The 27,719-nt window shown below is 36.2% G+C and overlaps 1 protein-coding gene across 1 annotated transcript in view; it reads right to left on the bottom strand.

Moving 5' to 3' along the window:
- The window catches only part of LOC140152938 (leucine-rich repeat-containing protein 57-like), a 111,434-nt gene that overhangs the window by 33,151 nt on the left and 50,564 nt on the right, over nt 1-27,719 (bottom strand). The window contains exon 3 of the mRNA XM_072175490.1: nt 9,478-9,746. Within this exon, the coding sequence (XP_072031591.1) occupies nt 9,478-9,746 (269 nt within the window). The remainder of the gene's footprint in view (nt 1-9,477; nt 9,747-27,719) is intronic.

Consider the following 27,719-nt stretch of genomic DNA (forward strand, 5'->3'; position numbering starts at 1 on the left):
CCGGCAGATAACATCATTGATGGAACTAGTGATGTTGAGACTTGTTGCAGATTTTGTCAAGTAGTGAAACTCCAAGCATTGCTCTAAGGCATCGCATTTCAAACACATCCAGTCTGTGTCAATCGGATTCACGTTACGCCCAGGATTCTGACCCATAGGTGGCAATAGGGAGGATGAGCGACTGGTAGATCCTTACTTTCAGTGATCTGGTGATGTCATGGTTAGACCAGATGGTATTTTTCAATCTACCAAATGCCCAGGCTGCCAACTTTGTGCGACGTTTAAGGTTACGAAGAAACGTATGAAAAGCGTATAAAAGCGTATAAAGTTGTTCTCTAAAACAGAGTTTTCTCAGTAATCAAATATCGCAGCAAGTGAAATGTTGATGCATTGCATGTAGCTTAACATTTTTCTTGTGGATTTATACAAATTTTTAGAATAAATTTGAAAATCCTTCGTTTAAAGCCGTTTTACGCACCATGTTCACAAGATCAAAAACACGTTCCATGACGCTTTTTTTCAAATGTGCGCCCGTATAATGTACTACAAATCGATTAAAGAAATAATGTTGCCATGGGGAAGAACCAAATACAGTGCCGATTAAATTTTAAAAGCCCTTTTTTGGGGAACATTTCCAAGAATCTTGCCTGGGAAAAAACTGCTTTGTGAAATTATCGATATCTTGATTACAGGACGTTAATTTAGACATCTGAATACCTACATTATTTCTCAACATTCTGCCAATTGCTATCCCATTTGATTTTCACTGCAAATTGAAGCTAGTCTTCCAAAAACAAGGTTTTTCCTCCGTCAGTTCCTTCAAAATTTCAGCGCCGACATGCGTGTTTATTCTAAGAGCCATTGTGCGGACGCGATTGTAATCACGTAATTGCATCAAATTATAGTTATATTTACGCTTCGAGAACAGTCAATTGCGTAAGTTGATGTATGGCCGAGTGGATAGAGCGCTGGACTGGGAATCTATTATGATACAATTTTTGTGGGTTCGAGTCCCGTGTGGCTGAATTTTTTTTTTTCTCTTTTCTCATTTGTTCTTCCTTTCTTTCCTCTTTTCTTTCTCCTTTTATTTTTTCATTTCTTTCTTTATTTCTTTCTTTTTTTTTTCTTTTTCGTTCTTTTTTTTCTCTCTTTCTTTCTCTTTTCACTATTTCTTTATTCTTATAAATCTTTCTTGCTCCTTTCTTTTTAGTTTTATTTGATTGATTCGCTGACTGCAGCTGCAGTGAATCGTGATTTTTCACTTTATATAATTCAGAAATAGGCCTGCTAAGTCTGTCTTGTTGAATATTCTTCCCAAATTCGATTTGCAAATAATTGCTTTTTGATATTGTTGTTGATGTTATTGTTACATTGTAATCAGTGGAATAGCAGCATTGATTTATTTCATCAAAGATATCAAGGCTATAACCCGGGGGCTATAAATTCAAAATCAACACATCCAGGGCGTAGCTTGAAAAGTGCCCCAATCAATTTTAAAATTGATAAAATCCTTATGAAAATTGCCAAAACGGCTTGTGCCCCCCGACATCCGACCCGGCATGCCGCCTCATGACACCCCCGACTCACGAGCTCCGGGCACGAGCTAAGCCAAGTTTCATGTCTTGACCGTAGATCGATATTCTATTGTATTAAGTAGGCCTACGCCGGCACGCTTGTTCATTTTCTGCATGTCTGTTTCTGTTATGAACTTGCGCCCTCTGAAATCAAGCGCATGAAAAACTCTCGCTAACCTTAATATCCTCTTCTACTGAGGGCACACTACTTAGTTATTTACTTTGTCAATGGGCATTTGGTTCAGCATGAGATCTCTTGGATCGTCAGACATGATCTTGCATTTTGTTGGGTTAACAGGACAGCTAGGACTATTAATTAAACTTTTAAACTGAATGACACAATTTTTATGGAGGGTATCAGTGCCGAATTATCACCTTCCGGACAGGTCCACTTTGGATGCAGCCTTCCATTCCAGGAACTAGTATTCATCAAATTCAAAATGAAACCTTCAGCTAAAGATCTGGACATTGTTTTGCAGCATTTTCATTATGAATGCAATCTTGATCAACATATTTCATTTGAAACAAGACTGTTCTTCTCTGTCCAATGATTACTGTCCAATTAGTCACATGCAGAAGTTCAAATCCCATCCTCCTTAATGCAGAGATGAGATCTATCTAGCTGGATACAATCAACATCAGCTGCAGCATTAGATGGAAACCTCTGGCCCAGATGTACACCCTCCCCTACAGACACACACCTTTGAATGAATCATGCCATTCTGAGGACACAGGACAAATAACCTACACGGATCGGACATCTCGTTTCCAAAACAAGGTTCTCCCTACAAATACATGCGCAAAAAGGACATTTTTTTAAAGCGTGCATTTGAAAGGCACTTTGCAGGTAAAACCTCATTTTGAGATGACCGTGCAAAGGGTCAATGTCCTCAGAAGAATAGAATAGGAATTTGTACATGAGCATTAGTAACTGCATTCAAACTGTGGAGGTGTGTACGTTTTGCCACATACCAATTGTGGAGCCTGCTCGCAAGCTCCTCAGTTGGAGATAACCTCAAAATGGGGTCTCTGAGCCATAGAGGGGGTATTCCACCTACCATTTCCTGATTTGTGACCTCCACAGTACAGCACCAACAGCAGGCTGTTGCAACTTCTATACTAGCGCAATACAAAAAGATGGCAACAGCGTCGGCTTCCCCTGTGTATTACCCTGTGCTGATAGCCTACTGAAAACTGCAGAAAATGCTGCTGCCACCTCACGATAGAACTGCGTAGTGCTGTGGAGACTTATGCTAATGACAGAAAAATGCTGCTGCCATCTACGTCCACATGTTGCAAGTGTTGACGTCACTGACCTCACGTCGATTTAACGGAGTTGCAAGTCCATCGCACCGTGCTCTATATTTCATCCATGCCAACAGTTGCTTTCAGATTTATGTGAAGAAATCTCCCCAGTTGGAATGTGGGTGTGTGAATCTCCCCAGTTGGAATTCACACACACCTCCACATTTGGCAGCATTTAAGAGACGGGGTGTGTGTATTTGTGACACGATCTGATTCATGGGGGCCAAAGGAGGCATTTTTGAAAATTGAGTTACTGTAATTATTACATTACACATATAATAGGCTATCATTTACCGAAAACACCAAAGGTCTAGCATACTTGGTTCTGAAGTTCTGAAGTTTTTTGATGTCTATTTTCTTATGTATTTTATTGTTTTTTACTCATCTCAGTTTCAAATTTGCCGCCTTTGGCCCCCATGGACCAGATCGTGTCACATTTATGATACTCATACCTCCTACCCTATGTTACACTATAGGTTACTACCAAAGACACATGTAAGGGTCTTGGATGGTCGGCATAGGTCCTCAGACAAATGATGTGCTTTCAAGTGGAAATCCTTGGCATCTGGTAGAGGTCCTTGGAAACCTGCTTTGCTTTCAAGTTCATGGATGTATACAGGCCTGTACGCAGGATTTTTTTGGGGGGTGCTGATTTTGAAAAAGTGGACTTTTTTTCTCAAGGGGGGGCGATTTTGTGAAAAGTGGACTTTCTTCCCCAAATTTGGCCCTTTTTTTAACCAAAAAAGTGTAAAAAACCTGATTTTTTGGCTCGTTACACTCGCAAAGTCGGAAATTTTGGGACTTTTTGTATACTTTTGCAAATTTGGGGAGGTGCGGTCGCACCCCCCGCACCCCCCCTGCGTACGGGCCTGGATGTATAGTAAAACTGACACACATTCTTACACACAACTTATTTCATATTTCCCATTCTGAACTGTACAGACAGACAATGGATAAATATTTACAGATATAATCACTTTCAGACAGATAAAATTGATATCTCACAGACTCACACCAAACCCAGACTATTAATGTTGAATGGGTAAACCAAGAGATTATAGCAGTTTAAAAATAGCAACAATTATTGAGTATCATCAATCTAAATATGATTAATTTTAGTCCATGAAATTGGCAGTATGTTAAGCTTGATAATAACTGTTAATTTTGAAATCTTTGTTTTTCCAACCAAAACTAAACTGATCAGATACTTTTCCCTGCTCCCATATAAAAAATTTGAAGTCGGAACTGCAGCAGCCATGGGCAGCTTAAATTATCTGATCATTTAATCTTTGCTTCGCACAGCTCTTTTCAGAGCCATCACTTATAAGGACAAGACTGTTTATCTCTAACTTTAGTCCCTACACACATACACCAACAAACCCACCCCACCGATGTAAGTGCTGTCAAATGAGGACATCAAATTTGGACCAGTGGTGTACTATCCAACTGTGGACATACAATCCCTACAAATTTCAATCACCATACCAAAGTCATGCACTTCACACACGAAATCATACTATAGAGACATGTCCTCTACCCCCTAATGGAGGTCAGCTCTAAATAGAATTTTTACACTGTTTGCAAACCAAACATGTCCTCAGTTCCGAGAGTGTCCACAGTTGCTATTGAAATATTATATTAATGTCCTTATTTGGAGGTGCTTACAAATGCAAATAACTCATGCTTGAGTTTTATTGGCCAGCAAAACAAAAATGAAACAAACCTTTTTTTTCACAAACTAAACAAATGTAAGAGTCAAATATTTGTTAATTAAATTATCATCACATTGTAATGGTTCTGGGAAAACTGGGCATGATGTAATTTACTAGGAAAATGTTATTCACCTTTTTAAAAATTCTTTCATTTAATTCCTTTTCCAGAATAATGTGAACTTTTACCCATGGTCCAAGGTTGTTTATATAGTAAATAAATATTGACTTGATTAATAATCGGGTTACATTTTTCATTGCAGATTTACATAACACTCAAATTTCTTTAATCAGAGTCCCTCACCCATAAAACACAATTCAAAACAATAGTGGCCATCCTGGCATATATGTTACCTGTCCACAAATTTGTCATCTATTTAGTTGCCAAGAATTTAGCACAGATTTTCAGTGCTTCTGGGGACAAACAATTTGCCCACAATTACAATATTTTGATACAAAACACAAAATGCAAGTATCTTTTCGCCAGCCCATTCGGGCTGGTACCTGTTTCAGGTTTGGGGTCAGTTTACTCAAGAGATTATATTTTAGTGGTATTGGAATGATTTTTTTTTTAACTTTTTGTGGTTAAATTTTTTTTAAAATATTTTAATTCGATTTGTTAGGAAAAGTAAGTATGTTTTGCCGTTTCAACGAACAAAAAACGAGTGAGTATTACCAAAGTTATGTTTGAACTAATTAATTATGACTTTAAAAGTTTAAAGGCCTAAATGTAACAATAATAGTTAATATATATAGCATCATATGGTCAGCAGAAGAAAATCTGACATCACCTATGATGTCATATCAGTGTCCTTGACCGGGGTCCTTACTCCTTGACCACTGAACAGCGTGATATCATGTTGATAACAGATCTACAGAATCAAAATCTTCATCATATCCTCGGATCATATCACAGATTCTCAACAATCTGTGATCATATGGACCATATTGATGTGAAAGTAGTTATCTATCATATCCTGTGTCGTTTTATGGATAAAAATGACTCAAAATGTTATTGATGAAATGGTTGCTATCATAAACATCAGTTTTGTCTTTTCAACGGGAAAAATCCGATGCAAAATAAAGTTTTTAGGGCCTAGCTATAATATGGGCATAATTTATGCATATAGTATTGAACAATGTACCCCATTTGACATGCACTTATAGATAAATAAATTGTCTTACTTTATTAATTTAATAACTTCTTTATTATAAATAAAATGACACATAACTATTTGATTCATAAAATTACATTCAACAAAATGATTGAAGAGAAAACACACAAGGCACTAGGCAGACTGTTATAGAATGGAGTATGTAAGATGCCATGTCCATAGCTTCGCAGAGGAGTTTCCGACTAGCAATCAACATGATCAGCACATTCAGAAAAACACAGTTTAAGAGTGAAGATTGTAGTGAGTAACCAGTCCTTTATAAATGTGCTGGCCACTATCTATTATAATATAGTAGGCTTAAACTATACATTGTAATTAATTAAGTTATTTTAAAATAAAATGTACATGTAAGTTAACTCAAACCGGCAGTGTATATATCGAAAGCAGTGAAATCGGACATTCCTAAGCGAAGATATTGAGTTCGTAAGTTCTGGTATTACAAAATTGGAAATTGAGATATCGTGGGTAAAAAGCTGAAAAGACAAAAAAAAAACCAACGACAACAACAACAACAACAACAACAACAAAACAAACAGACCAGAACAATTTGGAGTACATGTAATGAATTAAAAGAGTTGACATGAGATTAGGAATTAATGTTTTCTGCTGTTTCAGTGTGCATGTTCTCATCGTTGATGGTTTGGTGGACTGTCATGTAGATGTAAGCGTGATCCTAAAAATGCCTTTCACATTGACCAAAACTAATTACAAGACCTCTTCTACATTGAGGCTGGCTTTCCTTTTAAAGGGAATTTTTATTAAAGATACTTGCATTTTGTATTAAAAAAAACACAGCAAAAGTGAAGACACAAAGTAATTGATATTCCTTAAAGCCATAATGTGTGAACTGCTCTACAGTGATGGCATTAATTTTTCCTGAATGTCTACTTTTTGTAAACGCCCAATGGTGTACTAAAATACTATTGTGAAAGACTATAAGCCTGAAGTGAAGCTTAAACAGTAAAATTTAAAAATTTTCATAATAAACCTGTGATCCTGTTTTTTTCAATGTGTTCACTGATCAAAATATTAGCGATGGCTGAATATGTCTTGTACCTGCGTGAATCACTGACATGCGTATATTGTTACTTGTCTTTATTTATACGTCTTATTTATACATCCAGGCGTGAGGCTCCGCTCAATAATGATCAGTGAGCTAAAACATGCAATGATGATAATTATAGGAGCTGGAATGAAATAGCTATTTTCTTTGTTTTACCTCATTTGCTGACAGCTCAAAATTAAAAGGACCATATGTGAAATTGAAAATTCTGTGGAAAACAAATAAAATTCTATTCTTTATGGAAATTGCTCATTATTGCTAAAACGTAATTATGTGTGCTTTATGATCTGAGATTTGTTAGAATTACAGGGATCGCAAATTTTATGCAAGTTTTGTTAACCGTTAACGGTTCTCTTCCATGATTTCATGGCTGTCTGGACTTATGAAATGTTAGCGATTTGCCCTTTAGTGAGGGACAAATATACGTCATTTGCATTTGTTTATGACAACAACAAACTGTTACTTTACCCTGGCCAAGTTTTACAAGAGCCAATGCCAAACCACAAAGTAAAAATTGTGCCAAAGACGTACAAAATTGTTAGTTTTAGGACAAAATGTCTCGGATCTAAATCTAGGATTAAAGAAATGGTTACCACAAAATGTTTATACAAGGTAACTCACTTCTTACCTTTGAATCATTCAAACTCGACAGGAATTGTTACCTTGATTCAACAATAACTGGAAGTTTCTAGCTACAGAAAAAGTGAAAATCTCATCCATCAGAAACTAACAAACTTTAAAAATACCCTAGTAATTTTAGTGTGCCATGTCAAACCTATGTGCTTCTGCACACTTAACAGATTTTCATTGGTCATAGTAGCCTGAAATATTCCATAAAATAAGTAACATCAAACAGGGTGTTGCAGCTAAGAAGCACACACTTTATAACATTCTCAGCTCCATCTCAGGTAAAAAAAACACTATTCTATGGGCCCGGCCGACCCAGATTTGTTTGTTTTTTGTTGCTCTCTGCAATTCTGCACGTAACATCAGTCAGATTTAAATGGCAAAAAATGTGAGTGAAGAGAGAGTGAAAAAAGATGTGCAAATGTTTACTGATTTTGGTGATGTTTTTAGGGCCATTTAAGACATTTAAAGGAAAAACCAAAAATGACAGACTGACCGACCCAGATTGATCTTTCTGTGCACAATATAATTTACTAATATGAAAAAGGGGCACTTTCATCTAACAGACAACATTGTACACTCAATAGTTGCTTCTGGACAAATATGAAAACTGGATGCACAGTAGCAATGTGTGCTTCAATGGCATGCACATGCCAGTATTTTGGTATTTGGGTGAGCGAATTTGGCCTAAGTTAGCAATACCTGTTTTTATCATGGAAGGCAGAATTTTTGTAAAATTTGTGATATTTTTGTGTAACTTGTGCTATTGCCAGATGCATGTAGGATGTGTTAACCTGAGAACCACAAGACTGGTGAAACTTGATTCAGCTTCCATTCAACAACCCTTCCTATACCTTTGTACATGAGCCAACCGTTGTTAAACCGTGATGAACCCACACTTTTACTGAAGCGTATCACGCTAACGCTGAAGCGAGACTCACGCGCTACGCGAGAGCGCGTAAAATTGGCCATGCCTGGAACCTTTGTGCGTATGCCAACTTACAAGTTGAATTCAGTATTTTTCAGGTAGCGGCTAAACATTGCCGTTTTATTCTGTAGTTTTATTGCTGATATCAAAAGAGAAATCATCAAAGTTTTTGTAAGGCTGAGTGGCAATGATTAACTGACATTCCTCGTAAAATAATCGTGAATTATACGATATTTAGCTTCTTTTCGTTGTTGAAAGGGATTCAATCATGTTTCACCGTTGTTCATCACCGTTTAACAACTCGCGTCCGCGCATTGGCTGGTAGCGTCTGCTCGGGCAGCTAAAGCTGCTCCTCAAGTAAACCACGAGACGACGCGGCCGCATCGTTGTTAAACGGTGATGAACAACGGTGAAACATGATTGAATCCCTAATTCAATTGGACAGTAGCTGCCTCCATACCATGAACCTTTTTTTATCACGAAAACTTTTTCAAACAAAAGGTTTTTTTAGTATACAAGATGCAAAGCATAACCTAAATTAATTTCAAAATTTTCTCTTGAGTGATTATATCAATGTCTCATATTTGAAATTCACAAATGTAGTAATATATTTGACTCAAGATTTGCAAATGTAGTAATATGCCAGCACCAATAAACTCTCATCATCACATTATTCACACTGATTCAGATTACACTTTCATTCCGATACACCCTCGAGTCATTCCTGGGCATATTCACACGTTTTTCAACATCCCCGTCATTCATACTCAACATTAAAAATACACTGTTCACGTAAATTGTGTATTAAGTCGGGCAAATTCAGTTGTAGTGTTTCTATCTTTTCATCTTACTCGTATTTAAAGCTACACATTGCTGACCATTTTATCCAAATAGGACTTATGGTTCCTGAAATAAAATTGCATCAATGTTGCATAAAACAAAAGAAATTAAAGAAAATTGCACATATTTTGTGCTATTAACTCAAAATTATTTTGCTTTGACAAATAATTCATTTTGCTCAATTATGTCACAAATGTAGAAATGCCAGTCTGTCTGACAGCGCTTCATCGATGAGGCAATTAGTAAGGCTACATACCTGATTCTGATTAAGGTTTAGTTCCACGGCCTGCAGCCGTCCCACCCCGTCTGGCACTGACGTTAGGCTATTCTGCGACAAATCTATCGAATCTAGGTGTTTCAGATCGCATAAGCCCAAAGGGAAAGAGGTGATTTTGTTGGCCGCGAGAGAAAGAGTCTTTAAGGTACCAAGTTTTGAGACAGAGTTGGGAATAGCGGTCAGTCGGTTGTGAGTCAGGCTTATCGCCTCCAGTCTCTTCAATCGGAAGAAATCCTCTGGGAGAGATGCTGCGTATAAAAGGATAACATATGAAAAAAAAAGTCTTCATCAATCACAATGTAATAATCATATTGAATTAAATTTGCCAACACACATGTGATACTTAAATGATCTCTTATATTTGAGCTTATTTGTCTTATGGTTTAGGGTATATAATTAAATTTTGAAAAGGCAACTGTATCATTTATACAGGTTTAGTATAACATTGTCTAGACGTGAATGGCGCACATTAGTAGCCAGTCAAGAAGAGAAGGGAAGTTACATAAGAACTGGTGTAATCGAGCAATTATTGGACGGAGAGGCTCTATAGTACATTGGGTGGAATTGAACCTCAGAAGTGGTGACAACTTGTCTAATACCATTGGGCATATGCGGTAGGAAAACACAACTTACAATGTACAAATTGCTTGTCTTTAACCCTTTGAGGCAAGCATCACAGTTTGTGGTAACTGGACGGAGGCCATAAACTTGGGATTCCTCCCCCCATGCGTGTCACATGTAAAATGATGGGTACTACATGATACCCACATCAAAAGCGTGGTTAGAATTGATCCGCCCATGTTTGCTGTATCATATGACAGAACCTTAAGTTTTGATTTTAAAAAGATACATAATTGATGGTTGTATAGCACTTATATATGGTTTATCCTCATACAGACCTATTAACAACCACACACTATATAACTGCTGAAGAATTTAAAGTATAAATCTGTCTATAATTTATTTTCTACAACAAGTATCACCATCTTTTTGTTCATCAGCATACCTAGTAGTTTTAGAGTTTAGGGTATGATAACATTTTGCAGGAAAAATATAATAAATTTTCTACACAATTTCTAGATTTTGAATCTTGAAAGTTTATGTAATTAAATTTAGGTAATAAAACCATTAATAATAGTGGTTGCAACCCCAGCCTTACATCATAACCCTAACCATAATCTCATAATTGTAGTAAACCTAACCCTAATCATACTCCTGACCTTAATCTTAACAAAACAGTCATTCAGCTTCATTCCCACCTTAACACTATAACAGTCATTCTTCAGAAAGGATTTTTTGCAGATGATCATGTGTTGCAAAATATGGGTATGCTCCCCCAGGTGACAATGCAATTTGACCAAAATAGAGTGATGTAAAACTCCTTCCTAACATTTCTGTTTTTTCCAGACAATTTTTAACCAGAAAGCCAAGAAAGACCTTTATTTTGACCATTTTGCAGCTCTGAAAACTCCTTTTACTGGTACGCCATCAGCTCCCAAAGACGCACCATCATCAAATTCCGGGGGAGCATACCCACCAAAACATTTATGATGTGCCTAGGGATGTCTGGGCCTTACAATTAGATTAGGCTTAGGGATGGGATTAGGGTTCAGGTTTAAATTTAAAAAGGTTGGGATAAGCAGGTTTGGACAAGCAAAATATTCAGCATGGTGTACCTTGTTGATCTTCTAAAATTACTCCCATCGTGTTACCTTGTTCCTAATGGCGTAGCATCTTCACACACATGGTCACTATGGTCACGCAAAATAAATTTGAGAACATTAACACAAGAAACAAATGTTGTACAATTGACAGGGCAATTTTCTATCCGTTAGCTGAAATCTGAAAATATTGTAGGCGACTGCCGTCTTTGGCCAGTGGCTGTTTACAGAGATATCAGAGGTAGTGATTTCACCTGCCTAAAATATCACCAACATATCTTTAATGCTTTCAAATCTGAAAGACTTCTTCTACAATTAGAGCCTATGAGTAGATCATAATTGTCGGAATACAAAAAGTCTAATAAAGTAAGATAATATAAAAATACTGAAACACTTAATTAATTTTCACAAATTTAAAAGTTTTTAAATTCTTTAAATTTTTAAAACTTCTTAAAGACTGATTTGATGAATCAAAACAGTTAGGAGCTAATAAGTTGTCAACAACCATGATCAAAGTTTTAATACCTTAGGGGAAAACATTGGGGAATTTTGAATCGCACTAATGACGCAAGAAATGGAAAATTATATTACTGTAAACAAGTTCTATAATAATGATCATCAAGTTTTGGTTAGTATGTATGCTCATTTGATTCTAAAAACGAATCTCTGACACCAAAAAAGGTGTGTGTTTTTTGTTTGATTTTTGTGTCATTGTATATAAATACATATTTGATGGGGGTATTGTACATTTGCCAAAGTTCGGTCGATCCTTCATGTAATTATTTCGTGTAAGCTAATCCCGGGAGCTAATCCTAACTCTAACCCTAATCCTAACCCTAACCCTAATCCTAACCCTAATCCTAATCATAACCCTAATCCTAATCCTAACCCTAAACTAACCCTAACCTTAACCCTAACCCTAACCCTAATTTCGTGTAAAATTACATGAAGGAATAACCCAAAGTTCTTTATCAAATTGAGGTGAATTGATGTATATACAAATTATGATAGATTTTACCATAAAACTGAATTTACAGGGATGTGAGAGTGAACAAAAAATGCAGGATATTTTTTTAATGTTAAAATGGTTCACTTTTTTGTGACAGTTTTTGGGTAAGATCAGAGAACAGCCAAAGAAAAATAAATCCCTCCTTCCACATAATTGTTGTCTTTTCAATGATGCCAAGTTATAAAAGCTATACTTGCCATGACTATACTGAGCTTGATATTAAAAATCAATTGAGGCACTCAATGTTCCAATGTTCAACAAGCTTTAACATTGACATTGGCAATTACAGCGTATGTAACGCCCACCATGCCTGGCGGTCTCCAGAGCTGAACAGAATGATGTTAGCTAAATCTCTACATGCTATATAACATCAAGCAAATATGTTCAGCTTTGAAAAATGCTGGACATTATTCATGACATTCCATTCTGATGGAAGCAATTATAATTCTGGACCACTTTTGATTGTTTTGCTAAAACCTTGCTTCATTTGTTTGTCAATAATAAATAAAAAGTTTGAAATAATTGATTTTTCCATTAAGATTGAACCAGACTTGTAAACTGGTAGGAGTTTCACATCTATACATTTTTGAGAAGATTTATTCCTATAGTTATGAAAGATCCATTAGCAGTTCAATATCTAGTCTTTTTGGTACGGTACTAAAGTAGTTATGATAGTAAGCCAAATGTCTATCTATCATTGAACAGTCAGTAGAAGTGATAAAACCGCAAAGGTATTAGTTTACAGTGTCACATTCAATATGTTGGTTCAGCCCTCAGGCTTTGGATGAACAGCGCAAGTGGCTTATATTTTATTTATTTATTTATTTTTTGAGATGCGCTCAATACTATCACATAACTGACCTGGATAGCGTGCTAAATATGATAGATAGAGCAGAGAATGTGTGTCACGCCCTCTTTACCATGTTTACAAAATAAACAATATTACAAATTGGGATATTTATTTGTGACCCATCACATCAAAACCGACCACTTTGCGGCTGGCTTCATTGGCAGATAACAATAAATGAAGATGAGAAAATATAATAAAAATAAAAAGAAATTTGAGCTTGGTTTGCCCACAGATATTGGTTTGCCTCATAAAATATTGTTACTGTATATGATTTCAACAAGTAAGGTGTCATTTTAAAGCTAAAAAACAGCAGTTTATCCTAGTATTTAAATCTCCATTTTTATTTCTGAAGCCGTTGATGGATCACATTTAATCAACTGATTCCTTATACTTTGGTCAAATTAAGAAAATGGAGAGAGAAACTTGAGGAGGCTCCAGTTAAGTTTCAAATATTATTGTTCATCTTGGAATAATTTAGTGTAACAGGCTCTGCATGATTGAAGAGTGCTTTGTTGGTTTTGCCCAATTCTATTAAAGGGTAACTATTGTAATTATATGGCAAGCTGTAGTGATCCACAACTAATATAACAGGCAATCATAGCTCACTCAAATAAAAAAAATCTAGCAACAAATTGTATGTCAATGCCAAATTGCCAAAATATTCCAAACATGGAAATGACTTGAATACCTTTCAATTTCAATTGTTTAACTCTGACATCCTTATACCAACTGTTAAAACATCACAAAGACACTTCACCCAGGTGAACATTTACAGGTAAATCTAATTTCACTGGATCATGGTGGGAGGATATAGCTAAATTGGAACCAAATTATCCAAACTTATGAAACATCGCATATGATGTCTTCATCTGCCTATGGGGTAACCGTAAAAGACATTACACCAAAAACTCTCTGGTCCAAAGCAGTTGGAATAAACTGATAGGAAATAAAAAGTTTGTTCATTACAATTCCACAAGAATGATGTTTTGGGTCATTCAAAATGTTCTGAAGTTATGAGGCTTGAGGCAGAACTTTTTGAATTACCCCTTGTATAATGCCACACATATTCTACACACAATAAACTGTAAATATCATTTGTTTGCCAAAATTAGACCCATTCATTCCCTGTAATTGAAAGCCAAGTTGTAGATGCAGGGTTCAATTCGTTGGACTTTGCATGCATGATTATCACAATTTTATTCTCACATCTCATCTGGCGAGAATCAACTGATCATTGTAACATACCGTGTACAGAATGGATATGGTTTGGGGTCTTTTTTGGGGGAGAATCATACCTAAAAATACTATCCAGATGTATTAGTGTTTCCAATTTAATAATTTAATTCACTTCTTCTCCAAAACCACTGTGAAGAAATGCTTATTTAATCTACCAGTTCCCAAAGCTTCTTCAATCAGAGTAGGAATGAATAAACTCATAAATTTCATTCCATGCTCTTTGCCATTTGTTTCACTGGTCATGTATTATAAAGTAAGGGCCTGGTAAACCATAGACTGCTTTGCATCCCCTTTTTGATAAACACTTAACACCAGCTTCAGCTTAGTCGTTCCATAAAACACAACTTGCAATCATTATGAGCTGAGTTGATATGAATTTCCAAAAGGGGCTATGAACATGATGAAGTGCCTTATTTCTTATGCATCACATTTTTCTGATGAGAGGGGTTCTTGTTCTGAACTTACAATCATTGTGAGCTCAGTTGATACAAATTTCCAACCCTTTTTCTTGGGCATCACATTTTTCTTATGGGAGGGGTTCTCGTTCTGAACTTGCAATCATTGTGAGATGAGTTGATATGACTTTCCAAAAGGGGCTATGAAGTATACTAGGTAATCTAGTGGTCCCTGTTCATATCCTGGGTGACTTGTTTTCATGTGATAACATATTTATATAAAATTTTGTGAGATATATAAATGGATACAAGATTTTGTTGTAAAAAATGTGAAGAAAAAGATCTTGAAAATTAATACTTAAATATCATTGCTTTCACTGCACTGATTTAGTGTACATATTTATAGGTTTCACATTTGTAATCTCTCTTACATAAATTTGAAACCTGTGACTTTTGTGAGCATGCACTGTATGTATACAATCCAACAATAAATCATATCAAGCTTATTGAACAAATTCAAGAAATTAACAAAAAATTCATTATTTAACTAGGAGCGTATTTCACATATTGCTGATGGTATTATGTATATTATACAGACTTAGGCACTCAAGTCAGACATGAACACCTCAGGTGTAGACAGCCAAAATTTTCAGATATTAGATTACATTGTAGCAACTTTCTTTCATGTGCAAAATTGGTCTTAATGATCCGGTAAAAGTACGCTGACTTTTCAATACAGATGACTGAGTAGATGCATGAAGGGTGTAAGCAAATATAGCTGCCTTGCTACACTTGTTATTAAAATTCAAGCATTTTATATAAATGCCCAGGGGATGGAGACACTCCCATATGGAAGTATATGTCATGTACCTGTCATTAGACCCCCCTTTTTAAAATAAAAAACTATACCTAATGACCCCCTTTTCATGTTTAATTACCCAATGACCCCTTTATGTTTAGCTACTCAATGACCCCTACCCCCACACAATCGCTCTTTTCCAGTGAATTATGGAATGCAATATTTATCATCAAAATACTATAAAACAGTGCAAAAACTGTAAAATTTTCTTATATTTCGGCAAATTTATTGTAAAGTTAGGAAAATTAAAATGAAAACATGAAATGGATAACACATAAAGCAAATGACTCCCTTTTTCACAAATTGTACTACATTTCCTGCTGAAAGGCTCCTCCTACTTCCAGATGTTGGTAGGCCTGTAACTTGGAACCCCAGACATACTGCTGGGGATTTCCAATGGTTATGCTAGAGTTCAACTCTCTGCCTCTTTTTGCAAATACTACTAGGGAGGAAATTGAGCAAACAAAACTTGTGGTGATCATCCTCCTTTCATCCATATCAGGATCAGAACAATAAAAACATTGAAATACATCAAAGCATGTTCGAAAAATAGTCAAAAGGTGGCCAGAAAAGTTAGTATTTTAGCATTCACAAAATACACACCCCACACACCCCCCCCACATACTGTGAACAGAGCCCTTTTCATCATGTTCATAGTCCCTGTTCCTTTGGCGGTAACAATTAACCTCTTTATTACCATTTTCAAGACCCAAGCATTTCACATAAACGTAGAGGATTTCCCAGGGTTATGTTAAAATTCAATTTCATACCTCTGACAAAATTGACCAAAACAGCATTTGCCCCTTTACCCCAGTGGCATGTGCAGGAATAGGGGGAGGGGTGAAGGGAGGGGGGACTAATTTCTGCCAGTCAGATCCAGTCAGTGGAATTTGAGGTTTTTTAGATCTTGCACAATAATTATCTCCCTACCTTTATTATACTTCTAACCTAAACCCTAAAGACCTATGAGAGCCTTAATCATTCAGTGTTAGTTGAACTTGACATAACTGGCTTAAGTGATGAGCAACATATTGCTCTTAATGGTCTGTAAGTTACATGGTGCTCACTTCCTACAAACTGAGAACACATAGAGAACTGTCACTTTCAAAAGTTCTCCAACTGTCTAGACTTATGTCATGCATGATAAAATAGAAAATGGCAGCAATATTGCTCTTCACCTTCTTTCCGAGTCCCCTGATAAAACATCGTACTAAGATTTGGTGCCAAGAATGCTACACACGTTACACAAGATAGCGATTGAATAGCGCTCTCACGCTGTGCGCTATTGTATCCTATGAATGAGCAATTGTCAACCAATTTGTTAGATATGTTAGTTCTATATTAACCCCTGTTAGGTAATTTTGAGTATTGCTTGAAAAGAGGAAGTATAATTCAACATGAAAATTGTTGGAAATTAGGATGTAATGTAAGCTGGTGCTGGTTTGTGAAGTAAAAAAAACGAATGCACGTAACAACCATCATGCTCGTACCAATAAAAGAATTCTTGGGTATGCACACAGTGCTAGCTGTCCTTGAATACAAGATACCTTTTGAAGAACATTGTTTACAATCTTTACATATTAGAAGATGCCACAGTCTTCTTTGGAACCATTCCAAAACCTCTCCCAACACGATTCCAACGCAACTGGGATTGTATAAAAGTTTCAGGCATTATCAGTCTTTTGAGCAAAAAGTCAAACAAGTATATCAGCCACTTTGTGGTTGATATGCCGTTACCATTTGATTCCTCTGCTTCTTCTTACGTACATTTCTCCAGCCTTCCTTTAAAATGCTAGTAGTGCCAAATGTTTTAGCTAATTTCAACCATTATTATGTTTACAGAATCTTGCATCCTATACCTTTATACATAATAGCTGTCCGATTAATTCACATATCGGTCAGTAGCTGCATTTGCATATTCATGAAGGCTATTCTGAAAACATAATGATGATAAAATTTGATAGTTTTTCAAATATCACGCTCGACTTTGTCTTGCACGGTATTTGAAAACTCTAGCTTTACCGATAAATTAAAGTAGCATGCTCAATTCGTCCAATTTTATATCAAACTTGGGCAGAAGAACCCCTGACCCAAACTTCATATGGTTGTTCTCTACTTACTTTGAGAATCTACAGTGTACATTAATTATGCCTGTGTATAGAAAATCAGTGTAAAAAGGCCTAAACTGGAAACAACTTCAAATGCTTTAAAAATTACATTCCAAGTTAGAAGGATTAATATTAAACAACATTTTAAATCTTTATAACTTTTCATTGGAGAAAATTAGCTACGGCCTTTTCTGGAATCTGTTACGTATTAGTCTGAAATGATTAAAACCAATCCTTTTAAAAGTTTTAATTCCACCCTGAGCGGATAACATCACTCATATCACAATTGTGAGTAGTAAGCAATGGTGATTGACTGTTGAATGTGACTCTGATCATATGCCGATAATGTTATTTTACCTTTAGACCCTGCATACACTATGGCATTTTGTTTCTTTGTGATGCAGATCACGAAGATTAAAAATGTGATTTTTTTTCTCACATGTACGCACAGGTCTTCCTTCGATGATGTTCTTTTGATTAAGGTATTCTTAGTTCGACAAAGCAAATTTTGCAATGTGTATATTCACCTCATTTGACAAAGCAAATTGATGTGTGACAAATGAATCTCCTGGCCAATTTCCTTTCCTACACACTTACCATACTTTGATCTTCATTAATTTTCATTAATTATGCTCAATAAGTTTCTTCATTCAGCAGGCCTCCAGAAAATTTTCTGCTGTCTGGGAACTTGATGACAAGTGCTGGAAATTTTCTGTGAAATAACCTATGTGCGCGTAGCGGACATCACAAGCGCGAAATCGTAACAGCCGGGGTCCAGGGCCCGCTGAAGGGCCCTGGAAGCTGAGGCTTATTTTGGAACGGTTTTCTATAAAAATTTACACCCTTTTTCACAAAAACATGACTTAAAATTTCAAAGTATTATTGTCAAAACTCACAAATTTTTTGTCATAAGTCATAGAAGTTTTCTGCTACTTTAAAGAACCACTGGACCTATTCTGAAGGGCTAGGATTATTCACAGTTACTTTGAAAAAAAATTGTGGAAAAAAATTCTTTTTTTTTTGGCGACTTTGGAGAACCACTGGACCTATTATGAAATTTCAGGATCATTCACATTTAATTTGAAAAAAAAAAAAAAACTACTTGAAAAAATTACAGTTTGTTATCCTTAATATGCAAACCATTAACTTGTGTTTACCTCTTCATCTATTGCATATTATAAATGCATGGAAAACCAATTTTTCTTTTTTTTTCTTTTTTTAAATTAACTGTGAATGATCCTGAAATTTCAATTTTTAATTTTTTTTCTGTGACCTCAAGTACTGTCTGGGAACGCCGTTCCCGCGGTTTTTGGAGGCCTGTCATTCAGTGCTATTTGTATGCACACAAAAACTAATCAACAAGAGAATATTTCTAATACTGAAATTATTCCATGGGATCACTCAGATCAGTGATGATCATTGAAGCTATGCTTCCATTTTTCCCAGTAAGATTGACTAAATAAAAAAATAAATATATTTGACAAATGTCCAGATTGTTCATACAGATTACTCAAAGAACAATGAACATAATCTCAATGGGGAGTTAAAATATTGTGAAAACAATTCACAAACAATTTCAGACAAGACTCAAAACATAAACTGATATTGACAATGTTATTTAAAAAATATGTAGATGAAACAGATAAAAGGCTCTTATTTCACAATAAAGTGGAAATAATGATCATAAAATCAAAGTGGGATTAAAGTGTAAATCCAGAAAAGTTCATTTATGTCTGACATTCATTATCTGTCAATGCTTTTAATAAGTCAGTAAACTTGGTGAAGACACTCCAGTAACTTGATCAGGATTGCCACATGCACTTTCCCATTATTGGGCTACATCTGAAGAGCCTAGCAAATTACTACCATGCCTCAGAAAGAAGAGGTAAAAGGTGTGCTGTACCAATGCTCCATCTCCTTTACCCATTGGGCTATTCCAGAAAATAGGTGCACACCCCCTATAGAGGAGTAAATTTTCAATCAAAGAAATGTCCGGATTTCCAAGTTTGCTTTCTGAAAACGACTGGATTTCCAGTTGCCAATGTTACTGGAAAAAGCTTGGAAATCCAATCAAATGAAGGAAAAATCACGGAAATGTTGAAAATGAGCTCTCATATTGAGGATTTCTGATTTTAAACTATTTTTCTGCCAGATTTTTTTGCCTTTGTGCACTTTAAAAGTCTGGATTTCCAACAGTCACGACTGGACAAAAAGTCCGGATATCCGAACTCCTCTATAGGGGGTGTGCATCTATTTTCTGGAATAGCCCATTGGACAGGATAACTTGCTGGGGAGAGGAGGGGGAAGGCTCCTGCACAACAAGTCTGTTCTCCCAGATATACCAGCAGTGCTACTTTTGTTTTAGCTTTTAGTTTTAAGTCAAGTCTCAAGAAGACAGAATTTTAGTTTTTTGAAACTTTGTTAGTTAAGATTTTTGAGTTACACATTTTTTTTTGTATTTTAAGGCAAGATTGTCAATCAAGCTTCAAGTCCACGATTTGTTTAGTTTTAGAATTTTCAAATTTCGACTCCAGATTTTCAAGTTAGGATTTTCTAGATTTGAGTTAAATTTTTTGAGTTTAAGTCAAGATTTTAGAATTTAGAGTTGGGATTTGACAGTACCCACAATAGGCTACACCTAGGTAGACAGAGAGAGTGAGATGTAGGGACTAGCCTTAGTATACAAAATGGTGGCACTGACAGGGTTTGAACCTGCAAACTTGTGATCATGAACCAAAGCTGTCCCACCACATCATCTCTTAAAAGAATTTAAAGGCCTCCTTGAAGTTTTGTAACTTGTTGCAAGGTGAAGTGGTATTTGCAATGGCAAGAACACACACTAAATATGGCAACTCTGAAAGAGACTGATTTACATTTCCTCAAAAACTGAAATTGAATATAATTACTGGATGCATTTGGCAATAAAAACCTCATGTCCTCAGTTACAGATATGATAAATGTTAAGAGTCTGTGAATGAACTGACAGAAAACATTATGAGAAATAAATTAACTTTTTGAGTGTGGGGGGAAAACTAAAACTTAGACATAGAGGAAATTAAATAAATGATATCAATATTTATGAAGACATCTGTAAGAATTTTGGTAAAGGTGTGTGGTTCAAACTCAGTACAAAATATAGGACATTAGAATGACCTTGTCTTTAATAATCATAAAACTTAACCTTTAACAATTAAGCCCTACTTTGATGCATTTTGTATACAGTGTGCAAAATAAATAAGGTATAACCGGTTGGCAAAATGTTATCGTAAAAATATTTTTTGGCAAACATTTTTGCAAACTATTTGACATTTCTTAGTAACATTATGTCAGAATGTTTTGCAGCAAGTTAGCAAAAATATTTTCTGCGTGTTATTTAAACGTTTTATACCCTTTATACAACCCGACATTTAACGTTTCCTGTAAAACGTTTTGTGTTTGATGAGTACCACTTGTTATGTTGTTCCAATGATCAGGACCACAATGCAATTCGCCATACAAATATACCGTAAAACCCCGTCTACAAGGATATACCTAAGAAACGCCTCAATAAAATTGGTTGCTTGTTGTATTTGGAGTTTGAGCAAATATTATACTGGCACTGGGTGGCTATGCATTCCATCTAAGTATGTTGTAACACCAATCAATTGTATTGACATAATAACGACTGTTTCAGTATATCAGGATCGTGATAGCTCAATTGATAGAGCGTCAGACTTTGGAACTGAAGACATGCTGAAGAGAGCATGGTCCGGGCACCGGTTCCGCTTTTTTTCATTCTCGTTTAATTTTAACTTTTTGACATGTTCTTTTATCTTTCTTCAAATCTACTTTTCTACTTTTAATTTTAGGTGCGTTTTTTTTTTTTATAGTTTTTTTATAGTTTTTTTAGTAATTTTGTGGTTTTATAGAAACTAGTAAAAGCATTTATTCTAAATAATAGCGAAACCCACGGTTAGACAGATGTGTTGTAACTACTTGTCTGTCCTCGTCTTTGCAATAAAACCTATGTTGCACCTTTGTGCCATCCCAATTCTTGAGGTAGGGTGCGCGTTTTTTGGCTTAAGCACGATTTTGTTTCTACTTGAAATGAAATCAAAATAAATATTGTTCTGTTGCCACAATTGCAGTTTTTTCAATAAAAAAATAGATGAGGAATAATAATTATTCCATATTTGAATCTATTGTCCCATCAAGAATAGAGTGTCTTCAAAAACTTCAATCAATTCATCTGACAAAGGAAACTATTCTGGTCATTCAATTTTGTTTCGCTTGCACCTGTTATATCACAGGCGCTGGTAGAGAAGGCACACTTCTCTTGTCTTCACCAAGTAGTGATGTAAACACTAACATGATTAATTACCATAGCTAGCAATGGACATACACTATTTTTGTTCCACTTGAACCCATACTATAGGCTATTCGCTGTCGATGTGACGTAATTAATCGGATTAACTACCATAGCAATTGATGAATACAATTTTGAATATATAGCCCTGCACTTCATCGTTCACGTGGCACCTATGCATTAAACCATAGTTGTCAAAGAAATGCTAATCACTCGCCATGTAAGATTAGTATTTATGAAAAGAGTGGTATTCAATCTATGTTTGGTGACATACGCGGGTGATTAGTGCAATCTGCTTGATGGTAGTTATTGCGATTATTACGTCACTCGACAGCTTAATTGTAGTATAGACGAATCCAACAAGCCAAGTGATGGTCAGAATTTATTCGCCATTATACGCTGGTGAAGTTGCGTAATTAATCGGATTAATTACCATATAGCAATAGGTGAAAACAATTTTGAACATATCGCGCTGCGCAATACAAGCAGGTTACACTCATCACCTGTACTGTGTATGTCTGCAATCATAGATTGAATACAATACTGGTCTTTTCAAAGATCTTACAGGTGCAGCATGATATGGTTCAATGAAGAGGTACCGCCTGAACGTATCAGTGAGCGTGTTTATAGTGGTGTACGGTATTTATACGGTATCCTTATACGGATATGGGATTAGGATAGAATGTGACTTATCCGTTATCTCGGCTGTTTATAGTGGCAATCAATAGCGCTATTCTGAATCCGAGGTGATTGAACTCAGCGTGTTCGAGGTCACCGCAATGCAATGTGGGAGACACAAATATGGAGCCAGTTTCAAATAGTTTGCCGTCGAAACGATACCGCCATTTTTAAAACATTATTGCTACAGTACCGTATAATATTTTTAGGTGATGTGTTATTGCAGTGACAAATTTGAGCTCGGAGAGTTATATTACCCTGCTCCACTTCCTTGAATAACGGTATTGTTAATCCCTGTCTGTTTATAGTGGCCGTATACGGAATCAATATACTGCAATATCCATCGATTATAGAAGGATATCAGTTCCGTATAATATGTGCGGCAAATAGCGCTATTGGTCTGTTTATAGTGGCGACCAATACCGTATAAGATGTACTTATACCCTAAATACCGGATAATCTGGCTCACTATAAACAGGCTCAGTGTATAACGCGGTATATTCAAAAATTGTTTTCACCTATTGCTATGGTAGTTAATCCGATTATTACGTAACTTCGCCAGCGTATTGGAATAAAACAGGAGGATGTGAGTTCATAAGGGCAATGTCGGGGATAGGTCACAATCGATGTGGAGAGATGAGAGGTCCGACCAACAGCCATAGCGATTCAACTAATTCCAGCGGACGGTCTGTGGCTAGTAAGGAATCGTCTTTGACCACATGCGCAGATCTGTCTCGTCAGGAAGATATTTAATATCCCGAATTTATAATAGGCCTATGCCTACCAGTTCCATCGGATAACCGATCTGCTAGAGAATATTTGTTACCATGTTTAATAAATTCAGATTTATCGTATAATAAAATGTAGCCAAATGTATATTATGTGTCACACGGTTTTCTGCTGAACCACTAGCAGGCTATGTTACCACATCTATGACAATGACAAAGGTGAATTTTGATGATTTTTACGATCGTCCGGATGAGCAAATCACTGAATGGGTCTTTAGTTCCCTCCTCTCCTTATCCTGCCAATATTATATGAATCAAAGAAAAATAAAGAAAAATAAAATTAAACAAGAAAAAAGACAAAGAAAAGAAACAATAAAAGAAAAACAATAGAATAAATTAAACTAAATATGAAAAAAAAAAAATGATCACGAAAGGAGTCTTTAGAAAATGCAAGAAAATATAAATGAAAAGTTTGAACAATATTTTGTTTATAAAAGTTTGTGTGACCGTGATGAGGCTCGAACTCACCATCTTCCGATCTAAAGAACCAAAGTCTTATGCCTTGCCAAGTGAGCTATGCTCGTGAGATGCGAAATAAAGATAAAATAATACATTGTATACCTGCTTGTGTCGGTAAATGATTTGCTCAAATTCCATAATGATATAATATTGTGGAGGGCGCTAGCGTGAAATATGCTATCATCACAGTCGCTTCTATTCCTTATAGACGGGTTTCTACGGTATTGGTTTGCTATTGTGCTAATAAATCACATTTATGCTGAAAATGTTCTCTTTTTTTACATGGATAAAGGGTTCGATATTTGACATTGAAGAAAATCCATACCCTAAACTAATAGGATCACCCAATTTCAATTCAATTTCAAATTCAATAGGATCACCTCTCCCCCTTTAATCAGTTTCAGTCAGCGATTCCTCACAATAAAGATATTAGAGAAAAATGCTCAAAATGTGATTATTTCAGTTTTGTGACATTTAGACTAATTATGTTATGTAAACAAAGCGAAAGCTTGTAAAGCATCTGGGACCTTACTTATAGTGAGCACTGTATTTTGTTCACTAGCCATGATGACTTTCAAATTTCCACACACATGTTACGATTTACATGGATTCTTATTGGAGTGTTGCTAAGAATTAAATTATAACTTGGAAACTCATGTTTGGCAGTATATGGCACAAAATCATGGATTCCAATGAAACCTTGTCTATGTGTAGAAATGTGATACTGAACTTAACCTTCAATAAATTTGAGTCCTACTTTTTTGTCTATTCTAAATATAGTCTGTTCACAAATCATGATGACTTTCAAATTTGCACACATGAGTTATGATGTATATAAATGTGTGACAGATCTTTTATTGCCCAGTCCCTGTGCTGTGTATTTGCACATAAGTCTGTACTCTGGGCTACCACAGATGGTGCTACCAGGCTACAGACCCCCGGGGGGGGGGGGCACTCACATTTCCCAGCTATATGGGTATGTGCCGCGGCGACGACCCCCTTTTTCAGAGCCGCTAGCCGTTCCTTAGACCCTCTGAATTCATTGATTGCCCGCTCTGAAGCCCCGAAATTTTTCTACCCGTTCCCTAGACCCTCAGATCATCGATTTCCGCTCTCATTGGCATCTTGACAGGCGTGTTTTCTCTCCTACTATTTCAAGCCCAAAAGCTACTTTTGCGAGCCCAAAAACGTCAAAGGGAATTTTCCATAAATTTCTTCCCCATTGAAACACATTGTATTAGGAATAAGGTGAACTTTGGGTGGGATTTTGGGCTCCTTTAGTAGTGGCAACACTGGTTTGTTGTTATAAACAGCACTGCACTGCCGCGATGCCGATGCCTTCAGCTGATGAACATTTAGCTAGAAATAAATGATTTTGAGATCTCTTTTGGGAATAAAATTGCCAAATATGAGGAAAAGTACCTCAAATAATTGTGTGCACATCCTTGCAGCTGGCCATAACAGTGAATTAAAAGGTAATTTACGATCTACTGGTCTAGTGGAATGGTGTCAAATTCTGCACACTTCACTCAATCATCTCATGCAGTTCAATGTAGTCAAAATGTTTTTCTTTTAAAAAAAAAAAAAAATATTCCTGTGGGTTTGTTTTTATGGTGGGCTTTTTAAATGCTGCTAGCTGCTGCTATAATTATCAGTAGGCTAATAGCATAGATTGTAGGCCTGCAGGGTCTAGTAATTTTGATTTGAATGCTGTTTTGTTTTGCTGAGATTTTCATCGTAATAGGCCAAACCAGACCTATTTTGCATTAAATTTAATGGTTTTCCTGATTTAACTTGACTTAATGCACAATTCAAAGTGAAATCGATTCCTTCAAAAATCTGGCAAAAACGCAACAAAATTGAACCCTGGTTTGGCCTGCATGGTTTAGTTGCGAGATTTTTCAGATTTTGGCGGCTGATGATGAACGCTGATCAGTTCCCAAGACCCCCCTTTTTGCCGGTCAAACAGTTCTCAAGACCCCCCTTTTTGACCGACCGATCAGTTCCCTAGACCCCCCTTTTTGACCTTCCGATCAGTTCCTTAGACCTCAAGTTCGAAACTGGCGGTGGCACACCCCTACCAAAAAAAAAGTTGAGTGCCCCCCCCGGGTACAGACCATGTAACTATATTATCCATAGGGAGAGAAGCTACTGGGTACCACTCTCACAGAAACCAGAGTGGTAACATACTTGCCGGAAATGTTGTGGCTTTGCCACGACTTTGGCGGTCCGGGATTTCTTTCCCCCCCTCAATTTGGCCTTGATGTTATGACTTCCCAGTTTTCCCCCCTCGATCGCGAGTAGTCTTTGATCAAGACTATATTGCACATTGCCTTGTCCCCCCCTTTGATCTCCTTCAAAAAGTATAGGCTATGCCACTGATCACAGGTACCATACTTATCACAAAACTTTGAATTCAAAACACCTTCTCCTGCATCTGCATGTTTTCAGGTGAAAAACACCCTTTGTAATCTGTGTTGAAACTTTTTAAATGCCCACACTACCGCACAATCCATGTATCGCAGATAACATTTTTGTACAATGTACATGGATATTCTTATGACATCATATACCAGTAGTGTTTTCTATTCTGGCTTCATTATCATTTTTTGCTCTGACAAATATTTACAGGTCAAAATGGCCAGCAGACTGCCCCCCCCCCCCCAAAAAAAATTCCATAAATTTCAAATGCTGTATTCTGAAAATGATCCATTATTGTGGGTTTTTTTTTGATAATCTTGTTTCTCTATCTCAAATACTCCCAAATTTCACTCCAGGAAAACAAGCAAGGGGAAAACCAGGTTTTGCTGTAATTGCACTTCAGCTTTAGAAGAATCTCCTGCTTGACACCAATGAATCACTATCTGTATCTGTACAAAAAACAAGAATTGTCTTTTAAAAAGACATGTCAGTAACAGATATACATAATAACCTAAAAGTGCCAGATATACATAATTGCTAACCTTTGGCCCTACCATAGCATTCTTGTGCATTTACTTTGATGAATTATCTTCTTTTCACATGAAAAAGATTTTTATGCATCATTTTCTTAGAGAAAATGGCAGGAGTGAGGGAGAGAGAGAGTGTACCCATGAATAGATAATATTTGAAAATTGTGTGGATGACTACAAGCTGAATTGTCTCAATGAAATTGAATGATAAAATATCTTAGTGCAACTTTTAGACATTACTGATTTATGATCACAATACCAAGACCACAAAACCAATTCACTTGAAGCTCTGATTCACTGATAACTAGGAAAATGAACCAAATGAGAGGAAATCATGAACCCTTCATAAGCTCTACAAAAGTAATACATAATCTGTAGCTATACTTCGTTCAGCTTATAATTGGCAACAATATTTACTGTATGGATTGCTAATGGCATGCACACAGTAAACCAAATTTGCCAATTATAAGCCGGACACAGTATAATATTATTATTCACATACTTATTTGTTTGTGTGGACCAAAGACCTTTTTTGTTTCTAGTCTATAATCTGACAGCTAATCTAGTTCCGTAAATGAGCTAATATAGTTTTTTCTGAGAACTGTTGTGAAAAAGACAAAAACAAAAACAAAAAAAACCCAGTGATTATGTAAGACCTGACCAACCATGCCAAGCTGTAACTTTTGACTATTTCAGGTAAGCTATGTGCAGCTCTCACTTGATAATACATGGTTAGAGAGCTGCCAGGGACTTATTTCAATTTATCTTCATGGGTTGTTGCATTTATTGCAAATTACTCTGCCAACTCACTTTGGGCTATTCCAGTTGTGGGGTGCAGATTTCAAACGGAATTGCCCATTCTGGCAACCCCATTTGAAATTC

Source organism: Amphiura filiformis, chromosome 5 (genome assembly GCF_039555335.1).
Source record: "Amphiura filiformis chromosome 5, Afil_fr2py, whole genome shotgun sequence".
Lineage (NCBI taxonomy): Eukaryota > Metazoa > Echinodermata > Ophiuroidea > Amphilepidida > Amphiuridae > Amphiura > Amphiura filiformis.